Here is an 11157-nt window from a genome sequence, read left to right as displayed (position 1 = left end):
GGAGGCGGAGCTTGCAGTGAGCTGAGATCCGGCCACTGCACTCCAGCCTGGGCGATAGAGCGAGACTCCGTCTCAAAAAAAAAAAAAAAAAAGAACCTCAATGCAGGAGACCCCACTGAGGATGAGCAGGAAAAGCCTCCTGTGTGGCTGAGGAGCTGGACTTGGAGCCCCAGGCGGGGTTTTGGAGGGGGTCCCAGGCTGGGAGACCGGGGCGGGGCGCCCTGGAGGGCTCACTGGAGGGGCCCCCGCCCAGTCTGTTGAGGTTTGCGATTCTTGTTTCTTGGTTTGAGTCTTGGCAAGTGGCCTCATCTGCATCTTTAGGAAGAACGGTTGGTGTTCATATCTTAGAAAGCCTGACTTTCCCTGATGTAAGCTGGATGATGAGTTGAGAAATTATGCAAAAGAGGCAAAAACATGACCCCTTTTATAGCCATGAATGTTTTAAGAAATCCTTTAAGACTCGGTATTGTCAGTAGTGTCATTGGTCTGCACATGCGCCCTGCCACTATCACAGGACGGGAGACTCCCCGGAGAAAAGAAAACCAAAATATGCAAGTCCAGCTCCCCTGGGACAGCTGTGGCAGCCCTGTCAGTGCTCGCTCCCCTGGGACCATCCGCGTTCCAAGCCCTGGCAGGAAGGAGACCCTCCGCAGGAGCTGTCACAGGGACCCCCAGGAAGTCACTGGGACGGAGGCGTCCGTGCACCGTGGGGGACAGGCTCACACTGCTGAACCGTCGGGACACCAGGCAGGCGCACCGGTCGAGGCAGATGTTTCTGCACAGACTGGCGTCTCCTGGTCCCAGGTAGAAATCCTGCCACAGAGACTCCCACAGGGAGCGTCTCTTCCAAAGCGCGGACAGAGATGTTGTGTGTTTGAGACTTTGGAGAGCACTGTGATGGATTTGGTAGAAAGACGAGATGACTCCCTGTGTCAGTGAGTGTGTGGTACAGGCGGAGAAGACAGACAAGGAGCTGTCTTTGGGTGGACGACAGGAGACCGGAGAGGACAGCTTGGTATGGGGAGGGCCGGGCAGTGCCACCTGAAGGGCTGGCTTCTCAGTCAGGCAACACCCGTCCACCTGGCCAGCCACACTGAGCCTGTCACATCTGTCATAGGCCCTGCTCATCAACGAGGAAAACGAGGGGTTCTGTGGTGGCACCATTCTGAGCGAGTTCTATATCCTCACCGCAGCCCACTGTCTCTACCAAGCCAAGAGATTCAAGGTGAGGGTAGGTAAGTGACCAACAGCCCCCAGGGCCGTGGTGGGAGGGACAGTCACTGTCTATGTTTCAGAGACCACTAGAGCTGATGGACTTTGTTGGGAACACTGGTTGTGGGGTCAGGGGCGTTTCCCAGGAAGAAGATGAGGAAGCAGAGGAAGGGGAAGAGTGGGGACGAGGACAGGGAGGGGGAGGGGAAGCAGCCCAGCCCTTCTCCCACTGGGTGTCCAGGTCTCGGGTCTCTGAGTCTCTGGGTCCCGGGTCTGGTCTCTGGGTCTCTGTGTCCAGCTAATGTTTTGTCTCAGTGCTTTTTATTGGGAGCCCTCCAGACCTCCCTCACTCTTTAACATACTCTGAGCACCAAGCATCTCTGTCTCTTCTATTTTTATTTGTGAGATTGTTTCATTAGCATCTGTCTTTGTCCACTAGACCGTAGAGCTGCTCAGTGCAAACCCAACACAAGCTACAAATGCAAAGCAATATATGTAAACTGGTATTTTTCTTTTTTTTTTTTTTTTGAGACGGAGTCTCGCTCTGTCACCCGGGCTGGAGTGCAGTGGCCAGATCTCAGCTCACTGTAAGCTCCGCCTCCTGGGTTTACGCCATTCTCCTGCCTCAGCCTCCCGAGTAGCTGGGACTACAGGCGCCCGCCACCTCGCCCGGCTAGTTTTTGTTTTTGTATTTTTTAGTAGAGACGGGGTTTCACCGTGTTAGCCAGGATGGTCTCGATCTCCTGACCTCGTGATCCGCCCGTCTCGGCCTCCCAAAGTGCTGGGATTACAGGCTTGAGCCACCGCGCCCGGCCTAAACTGGTATTTTTCTAACACTAAATGTTCTATTATACATTTTTAAATATAAAAAACAGGCTGGGCGTGGTGGCTCACGACTGTAATCCCAGCACTTTGGGAGGCTGAGGCAGGTGGATCACCTGAAGTCCGGAGTTCGAGATCAGCCTGGCCAGCATGGCGAAACCCCATCTCTACAAAAAAATACAAAAATTAGCCAGGCATGGTGGCACGGGCCTGTAATATCAGCTACTCAGGAAGCTGAGGCAGAAGAACCATGAACCCGGGAGGCGGAGGTTGCACTGAGCTGAGATTGTGCCACTGCACTCCAGCCCCAGTGACAGAGCAAAACTGTCTCAAAAAAAAATACATACATATATGTTTATATATGTATATTATGTATATATACATACATATTTTCACAATCTAACTTAACATGTTGAAAATATTTTTTCCACATGTAATCATGTTAAAGGCGTAATAACACATTCTGCACATTTTTTTTCATGCTAAGTCTCTATTTTACGCTCATGGCACAACTATTTTACATTCTCGGCCGGCAGCCACACCGCACAGCCTGAGTCCGGGATGCCAAGCCTTTGGCCCTGGTACACCTCATTGGTGCCCATGACTGGCACGGAGGCCGCACCCGCCCAAGGACACAGGAGTGGCGGCCGTCCAAAGAACCAAACGTGTGAGACGTGACCAGTGGTTCCCTGGGTAGCAAGGCTGACGGTCATTTTTGTTTGCTGCTTTGCAGTTCCCTCTCTTTTCCAAATTTTCATAAGTGACCCCGTGTCATTTTTAATTTAAAAACAAAAATCCTTAAAAGGCAATGGATGTGGGAAAGCATGTCCCTGGCTGAGCTGAGCCCAGTCCCACCCGTCTGTCCCAGGGGACCGGGACACGGAGCAGGAGGAGGGCGGCGAGGCCGTGCACGAGGTGGAGGTGATCATCAAGCACAACCGCTTCACAAGGGAGACCTACGACTTCGACATCGCCGTGCTCCGGCTCAAGAGCCCCATCGCCTTCCGCATGAACGTGGCGCCCGCCTGCCTCCCCGAGCGCGACTGGGCCGAGTCCACGCTGATGACGCAGAAGACGGGGATTGTGAGCGGCTTCGGGCGCACCCACGAGAAGGGCCGGCAGTCCACCAGGCTCAAGATGCTGGAGGTGCCCTATGTGGACCGCAACAGCTGCAAGCTCTCCAGCAGCTTCATCATCACCCAGAACATGTTCTGTGCCGGCTACCACGCCAAGCAGGAGGACGCCTGCCAGGGGGACAGCGGCGGCCCCCACGTCACCCGCTTCAAGGACACCTACTTCGTGACAGGCATCGTCAGCTGGGGAGAAGGCTGTGCCCGGAAGGGGAAGTACGGGATCTACACCAAGGTCACCGCCTTCCTCAAGTGGATCGACAGGTCCATGAAAACCAGGGGCTTGCCCAAGGCTGAGAGCCGTGCCCCAGAGGTCAGCACGTCCTCTCCATTAAAGTGAGATCCCACGCAAGGCCTGGTTTGTCTCTCGATTGCCGCCTTGCCCTGGCTTCTCCCGCCCTGTCGGGGTGGGAAGGTGAAGTATGTCTGGAACACCAGCTCCCGCCCTTCCCAGCTAGGCTGGGGATTCCTCCAGGGAATGTTCTAGTCTGTTCTAGATGGGCAGGATGGAGGCTCCAAGGAGGATACTGTGCCGTGACTACCATGGGCATTCCTTTCCCCAGACAGCTTCCCGTGTCTGCGTCATGCCCAGAGGCAGGTGGGAGCCTGTGCAGGCCCCGTGGGGTCGGGAGGGGCCCACACGCTGGCATGTCCTCCCCGAGACCTCCCACCTGGCCTGGGCTCTCTTGTCCCCTGGGGAACTGACACCTCCCCGGTGACTGCCTATGACTCGCAGACTCCCCGGTAGGGAAACGTCCAGAAAGCCTCTCGTTGGGGCGGACGTTTTGCATTGACCTAAACCACCGGGTGCTCTTCAACCGCACGGTGCCAGGCCCCACCCCAGCTTGGGCTTGCATGGTGGGGGCGCACGGACATCCCCCGGGTGGGTGACCTGCTCACCAGGCGGTGACCTGACCTTGCACAGTGGGCCCCCACCCTGGCCACCCTTAGAACCCCCTGGGGGCTTTAGCGTGCCTGCATCCAGGCCACAGCCTGGCCCCTGAGATCAGTCTCTGGAGTGAAGCTGGCCAGGAGCCTCTGGAAGCTTCTGGAGCGCCTCAGGTGCTGAGTGGGGGTGTGTGGCAGGAGGGCTGCAGGGGGCTCCTCCTCTCCTCAGGTCCAGATGTGGAGTCCTTACCCCGCTCCATCCGGCAGTGTCCCCAGGCCTCAAGTTAAATGGCCATGAAAACCAAGTGAACCTTGAGTAAACAGAAAAGATTCCAGATAAGGCCTGCCGTGTGTCTCCCAAACATCCCCTGCAGTTTGCGTCTTGTGTAATGTCCCTAAGCAAAGTTCAACAGTTCTAATACAAAAACTCCCCCAAAAAGTCATGAGCTGGGCAAAACCGTTCGTAAACAGATGTTGCGAAGTGAGGGAAAATCAAAGTGGACAGGTGTTCGACCTCCCGGAAACAGTCCGAGGAGGGGCCTGTCTCCCAGGGTGGGCGGGAGGGCGTTCCTGGCCTGCCCACTCTGACGCCTTCTCCGTGGAGCCAGCTGTCGGGCTCCTCGCCAGCCCTTGCTGGGGGAGAGGCTTCTGCCTCGGAACTAGCACGCAGTTGGGCTGCATTTCCTAGGCAGCAACGTGGTCCCAAGGGCCCCAGAGGTAAACCCTGGACTTGGATTCCCGTTTCTGGAAATCAAAGGTTGAGTGGGGTCCAGAGAGAACTCTGGGGAAAAATGTACAAGTGAAGCCCACCATCGCCGTCCCTGTCGGCATCCCTGGTTCCTGCCACACTGGGTGCCTGATGCCCGTGCCCGTCTCAGGATAGAAAGGAAAGTGGGGCCAGGCGCGGTGGCTCAAGCCTGTAATCCCAGCACTTTGGGAGCCGAGACGGGCGGATCACAAGGTCAGGAGATCGAGACCATCCTGGCTAACACGGTGAAACCCCGTCTCATACAAAAAACTAGCCGGGCGAGGTGGCAGCGCCTGTAGTCCCAGCTACTCGGGAGGCTGAAGCAGGAGAATGGCGTAAACCCGGGAGGCGGAGCTTGCAGTGAGCTGAGATCCGGCCACTGCACCGCAGCCTGGGCGACAGAACGAGACTCTGTCTCAAAAAAAACATAAAAAATTATCCGCAGAAGTATTTTTAAAGTATGTCAATTTCCATGTGGGAATATATTTTCACAAAAAAAGGCGCCTTTTCTTAAGGCCACATAGATTGCCAGGCTGGTGCAATTCACCTAAGATCTATCCTATACAGTCAACTTCCGGCTTTCAAATTATTTTAGCTCACTCACTAAAGATAAACTTTGTTTTCTTTTCCCAGCTTTTTAAAGCAAACTTCACAACTTCAGTGTATTCGTGGGCATGCCCTCTTAATCAAAGCCTGTCAGCTTCTTAGTTTTCTTCTGTTTTCACTTTAACAAAATTGTATTTGAATCCTTTCATTAAGTTTTGCCACTTTTGAGTATCATTCAATCGAACAAAATCTACATGCTGACAACGCCATCATTTCATCTGTTACCACCTGAATCTCCATGGTGAGTCCTAGCTTCTCTGATGCCCACTCCTGTCTCCACCTGGACTTCTCACAGACACCTCAAATTCTCCAAACCTTGCTTCCCTCTGCCCTCCTGGAGCTTGGCCGTTTTAGCACATGCACTGCCATCCTCCTCAAACCTTGAAGCCATGCTGCCCGACCCAATTCATCACGAATCCCATCAGCTTCCCCTTCGTGAAGCATCCAGACTGCAAACATGCTTCCCGCTGCATGGCTGCACCCTCGCCCCGTCCTAGACTAGCCAGCAGCCTCCCTTTTGACTTCTCTGGAATGTTCTGTTCTTCACACAGCAGCCACAGTGATCCCTTCAGAGCACAAATCTTTCCATGTCAATTCCTGTTCCCTCCAATATCTTCCCAACACAGTAGAAATGAAACACCAGGTTCTTACCTCAGGCTTCAGGTACTGATACGGTTTGACTGTGTCCCCACCCAAAGCTTGTCTTGAATTGTAATTCCCACAATCCGCACGTGTCGAGGGAGGGACCCGGTGGGAGGTGATTGGATCATGGGGTGGTTTCTGCCATGCTGTTCTTGGGACAGTGAGTGAGTCTCATGAGATTTGAGGGTTTTATAAGCATCTGGCATTTCCGCTGCTTGCACTCGTTCTCTCTGCTGCCACCCTGTGAAGAGGTGCCTTCTGCCGTAATTGTAAGTTTCCTGAGGCCTCCCCAGCCATGTGGAACTGGGAGTCAACTAAACCTCTTTTCTTAAATTACCCGGTCTTGGGTATTTCTTCACAACAGTGTGAGAAGGGACTAATACAAAAGGCCTACATCTGAAAGCAGCAAACTAAAACCCTAGGGCCAAATCTGGCCCCTTAATAGCTCTTATAAATAAAGCTTTATTGGCACAAAACCAAGTGTTCATTCAGGATTGCCTGTGCTGCCTCTGATACAACGGTGCTGAGCTGTAGTGACAGACACCGTTTGGCCCTTCCCCCCTTTCTCCCTCCTCCCTCCCTCCCTTCCTTTTCTCCCCTTCCTTCCTTCCATCCTCCATCCTTCTCTCCCTCACTCCCTCCTTTTTCTTTCCCTCGTTCCTTCCTGTGTATTCCACATACACTTAGAATATAAGCTGCATTGTGACTTTGTCTGTCCTGCCCACTGCTGTGTCCCCAGGCTGGGGCTGTGCCTGTCTCACCTCCAACTCACTACACACGGCATGGGTGTCACCTTCCACCTTGCACCTGCTGCCTTTACCCTCCATTCTCTGTCTCCCTAAATATCTCCCAGGGCCCTCTGAGCCTTCACTGTTCATTTCTCTGCCTGGCCTCAAACAGAAAACGTCAGGAGGGAAGCACACAGCTGCGCAGGTCATGCCCCGAGGCTCCTGCTGCCAACACCTCCCCCAGCCTGGACTTTGGCTGTGTTTGCAGCCCTGTCTCAGTGCTGCGGGTGGGAATGGCAGGCTGCATCCCACTGCTCCAGGGCCTGGTCCTGGTCCTCGCCCTCCAGCGTGCGGAGCCCTCAGGTAGGCGTCTGGCTTACCTGTCTGTTGTGCCTGTGCTGTGTCCTTGATTCAGTCCACGGTGGATTTGTAGATGACACTTTTCCCAGGAGCCGGAGGAGCCCTGAGTGCCCAGACTTGTCTTAATTCCCCTGAAAAAGCCGTTTAGGTCTTTATCATTTGGTGACAAGTATTTGGGACATGATGGTGTCACTTGGGGTCCTCCCAAGAGATGCCCAAATGGAAAGAAGCGTGTGTGCAGGAGATTCGGTGGGGAGAGGCCAGGGAGGGGGAGGAGGGAGGAGGGGGGCCCCAGGCCTGGGCTGGGCACTGGACAGGAGGGGAGGGGCTGGGGCAGGCCGAGCCCCGACTGCAATGTGGGCAGAGAGTGCCTGGGCCAGGCTGGCCAGGAGTGCTCAGTCTTGAGTCAGGAGACACAGCCAGGGAGCAGCCACCCTGCCCGCCTGCCACCCTTCTACCACCAGCCGCTTCGCTGGAGGAACAGACGCGGACTCCATCCTGACTCTGCCTGCACAGGCGTCCAGGAAAGCTGCAAGTCAAACACCCAGCGTCGCTGCTGGCCCCATGGTCTCCCACCTGAGAGGCTGACCCCCCGCCCCCACCGCCCTGCCCGGCACTTACCGTGGCCGGACTTAGCTGAGCCGTCCCTGCTGTAACCCTCAGCACCGAGAGAAAGGGAGGGAGGATGTGAAGGGCCTGGGCTTTGACCCTCCGCGAGAGGAGACAACGTGCTTTGGGGCCCTCGGGCCGGAAGAGGCTCTAGAGACGACTGCCGCGGGCCGACTGGTTTGCCTTCTCCTCCTGGAAATCGCAGAGCCTGCTGCAATGTATAAGTTTCTTCTCTTTGTGTTTTATCAAGATGTTAAATCCTGTGCACAGAGGCAGCCCAGGAGTGATGGCTCTTGGTCCCCAGTTCTCAGCACAGTGACCTCTGATCCCAGCTCGGCCTTCCTTCGCACCGGGACCCAAAACCCGGTTGGAGCCCTTCCTCCTCCACTTTCCTGACTGAGGCCCGTGGCCTCTCTGCAGACCCTTAATGTATCTGCACGGATCCTGCGGCTGGTCCATTTGCCCAGAGGATGAAGTGCTTGCCTACCACAGGGGAGGGAGTGGCGGGGTGGTCCTGAGGCCCTCGCGGCTGAGAGGCTGTGGAGACGGAGCGGGCAGGGGCTGGCGGCTGGCTGGGGCGGAAGCCAGGCAGCTCTGGAAAGCAGGGCCCTCGGTGCTCCCAGTCACCTGTCTTCTTGTCTTGTCTGTAGTATTTCTCCCGGCCTCCAAAGCAAATGACGTTCTGGTGAGGTGGAAGCGTGCGGGCTCCTATCTCCTGGAAGAACTCTTCGAGGGAAACTTGGAAAAAGAATGTTATGAAGAAATCTGTGCCTATGAAGAAGCAAGAGAAGTGTTTGAAAATGCAGTAGTCACTGTACGTACCCCCCACCACGAACCACAGGCTGCCTCGTTATTTAGACTTCTGCTGACCCAGGGAGCATCACTTCTCAGAGATTCCGCTTAATTAATTAGCCTATTTACTTACCGATGAGGTGGACACAATCCCAGTTCTACAGATGAGGAAACAATTTAGGGAAGTGACTTAATCCACCCTTCCCTACAGCAGGTGAGTGCGGCCGGACGTCAGCTCAGACCCCACTACACTTTCCTCAGGTCAGACAAGGCCCACACACTGATCAGACAGTCCCGCACACACGCCGCCCAGCTTGCGGCGACTTTCAGAGAATTTCACGCTTTTAATGGAGACCTTAAAAAAACTTGAAAACAGAAACGCCCTCTCTGGGATGCCACATAGTAAGAAAATCATAATCCATGCTTGGGATTAAATGATTTGCTTCACATGTGACTGTGTGTGCTCTAAACAACACAAGTAAGAATTTGCTATTTTATTTATTTATGTTTTGTATTTTTTTGAGGCAGAGTCTCACTCTGTGGCCCAGACTAGAGTGCAGTGGTGTGATCTTGGCTCACTGCAAGCTCCGCCTCCCGTGTTCAAGTGATTCTCCTGCCTCAGCCTCCCAAGTAGCTGGGACTACAGGTGCCTGACACCTCGCCCGGCTAATTTTTTTTGTATTTTTAGTAGAGACGGGGTTTCACCATGTTGGCCAGGATGGTCTCGATCTCCTGACCTCATGATCCACCCACCTCGGCCTCCCAAAGTGCTGGGATTACAGGCGCGAGCCACCGCGCCCAGTCTAAAATTGATTCTAAATTAAATGTTGACCTGTTTCTCTAGTATAATTTTTAATCTTTTTAAAATTCTAGTTTCTTAAATACCTATCTATAACTCTTCTGAAATAGATGATTTTTAATACAACTCAGAGAAATCCTAAAGGCATGTAAAAAGTGTAAAAATTTTTCAAAGTATTTTGCCCTAAATTTCATTTTTCAAACTTCCTGGTACAGAACATTGTTTTCATTTACTACTTACGACATTATTCAAGTTGTTAGAAGTCCAAATATGATCTTGGGATATGCCATTTTTTGTACATTTTCTTTCTAGGCTTCAAGTCTGAATAATTCTCCTAATTTTAGATACTCCTACTCCAAACTAAGCATCCCCACTCCCTACATAGGTACATATCTTTAAAATTCAACTCGGTTTATAAAAAGTGAAAAGGTGATGTGACTTCTATATCACATGCTTTTGTGGAGGGTGGCGTGGAGATTGGCCCTAGGAGGGAAGGGCCACGTTAGGGGCTGTGTGTGGCGGGTTTGTGCCACGTCACAGACTGTGGCTTTCCTCAAACAGGTGGTGATAAGCACATGTTAAGTAATTTATCTTACAGATACATCTAGTTACTACACATTTAACATAAACAATTAGGCTGTAAAACAGGAAAACTGTGCACTGTTTCAAACACTATTGTCCTATTAGGTGAATAAAATCAACATTTTCTTACCTTCAAGTTCATCTACAGGAAAGAATATAGAAAAACAAATGTCCCATTTGTAACATTTTTATGTTTTAATTCTAAAGGATGAATTCTGGAGACGATATAAGGGTAAGCGGTTTCCTCCATCTCCTCAGAAGTATTAATTCCTCGGGATGAGGTGAGGGGGTGGGCTTAGGACGCTTCATGACCCTAGGTCAGCGGATGCCAAGCCTTTGGCTCCAGAACCCATGATGTCTCTTCAGGGAAGGGCGCAGCTCGGACTCTACCCAAGGACCAGGTCAGGAAGCCCCCGGCTCTGCCCCCAGGGCCACAGGCAGCGGCCGGTTTGTCTTTCCCAGCATCTGGGTAGTTTCTGGGCACGCTGGGACACAGCCCACAGGCCAGGAGGCCCCCCCAGAGCAGCTCCTCCATCCACCTGGCTCCTGGGCTCCTGGTTCCTGGGCTCCAGGGCTACTGGCTCCTGGCTCCTGGGCACCTGGGTACCTGGGCTCCTGGTTCCTGGGATCCTGGGCTCCTGGTTCCTGGGATCCTGGGCTCCTGGGCTCCTGGGCTCCTGGGCTCCTGGCTCCTGGGCTCCAGGGCTACTGGCTCCTGGGCTCCTGACTCCTGTGCTCCTGGGCTCCTGGGGAGCCTCATGCTGCAGCAGGGTCAGAATCCATCTCAAATTTTGGAAAGTGATGGCCCCCATGGAGACTTTGGTTGCGGGACTCCTCCCGAGGGAGGAGTTCTAGGTGGGCAACTGCAGAAGAGCATGGGACAGAAGTGACGTAGATGGAGACCCACAGGGCTGGGGGAGGCCTGGGAATGAGTCAGCAAAGAGCTGCAGCCACCACCAGACAAGCACGGGGACAACTGGGCACAGAAGGAAGTGGGAGACGCCCGGGAGGCCGAAGAAGGGCTGACGGGGAGGCACAGAGCGGGCCGCATGCAGAGGAAGAACGGGTGGCCCAGCAGAGCGGGAGGCACCAGCAGCCGGCCCTACGTTCTGAGCAGGAGTGTCCTGGGGGCCAGGCGACAGCATGGGGAGTAGCACGAGTGGGCTCAGTCCCCATCCCTGCCACCCCCTGCCCCCCATCCTCCTCCTGCTCAGGTCCCCATCCCTGCTCCACTCTGTC

General features: G+C 54.0%; 2 protein-coding genes and 1 long non-coding RNA gene across 4 annotated transcripts in view; 2 read left to right on the top strand and 1 right to left on the bottom strand.

The window, feature by feature from the left end:
- Positions 1–3516, top strand: part of F10 (coagulation factor X) — a 30812-nt gene extending 27296 nt beyond the window's left edge. The window contains exons 7-8 of the mRNA XM_031934984.1: positions 1118–1235; positions 2903–3516. Of these exons, the coding sequence (XP_031790844.1) occupies positions 1118–1235; positions 2903–3504 (720 nt within the window). The 3' untranslated portion in view covers positions 3505–3516. The remainder of the gene's footprint in view (positions 1–1117; positions 1236–2902) is intronic.
- Positions 3517–3702: 186 nt separating this feature from the next.
- LOC113219741 lies at positions 3703–9134 on the bottom strand. Of its 2 annotated transcripts, none has more exons than XR_003306717.1 (4): positions 7758–9134; positions 7157–7665; positions 6058–6289; positions 3703–4363 (listed from the first exon to the last, which is right to left on the bottom strand). It is a non-coding gene; the product is annotated as an uncharacterized LOC113219741 (long non-coding RNA). The 2 variants fall into 2 exon arrangements; XR_003306716.1 differs by having other exon boundaries at positions 7157–7267.
- PROZ (protein Z, vitamin K dependent plasma glycoprotein) overlaps positions 5254–11157 on the top strand; it is a 15944-nt gene continuing 10040 nt past the window's right edge. Inside the window, exons 1-5 of the mRNA XM_031934957.1 lie at positions 5254–7139; positions 7529–7541; positions 7615–7667; positions 8396–8559; positions 10126–10150. Coding sequence (XP_031790817.1) covers positions 7070–7139; positions 7529–7541; positions 7615–7667; positions 8396–8559; positions 10126–10150 — 325 coding nt within the window. The 5' untranslated portion in view covers positions 5254–7069. The remainder of the gene's footprint in view (positions 7140–7528; positions 7542–7614; positions 7668–8395; positions 8560–10125; positions 10151–11157) is intronic.

The sequence above is a fragment of the Piliocolobus tephrosceles genome, chromosome X (genome assembly GCF_002776525.5).
Source record: "Piliocolobus tephrosceles isolate RC106 chromosome X, ASM277652v3, whole genome shotgun sequence".
Lineage (NCBI taxonomy): Eukaryota > Metazoa > Chordata > Mammalia > Primates > Cercopithecidae > Piliocolobus > Piliocolobus tephrosceles.
The sequence above is the reverse complement of the archived record's forward strand: the minus strand, read 5'-3'. Positions and strand labels throughout refer to the sequence as shown.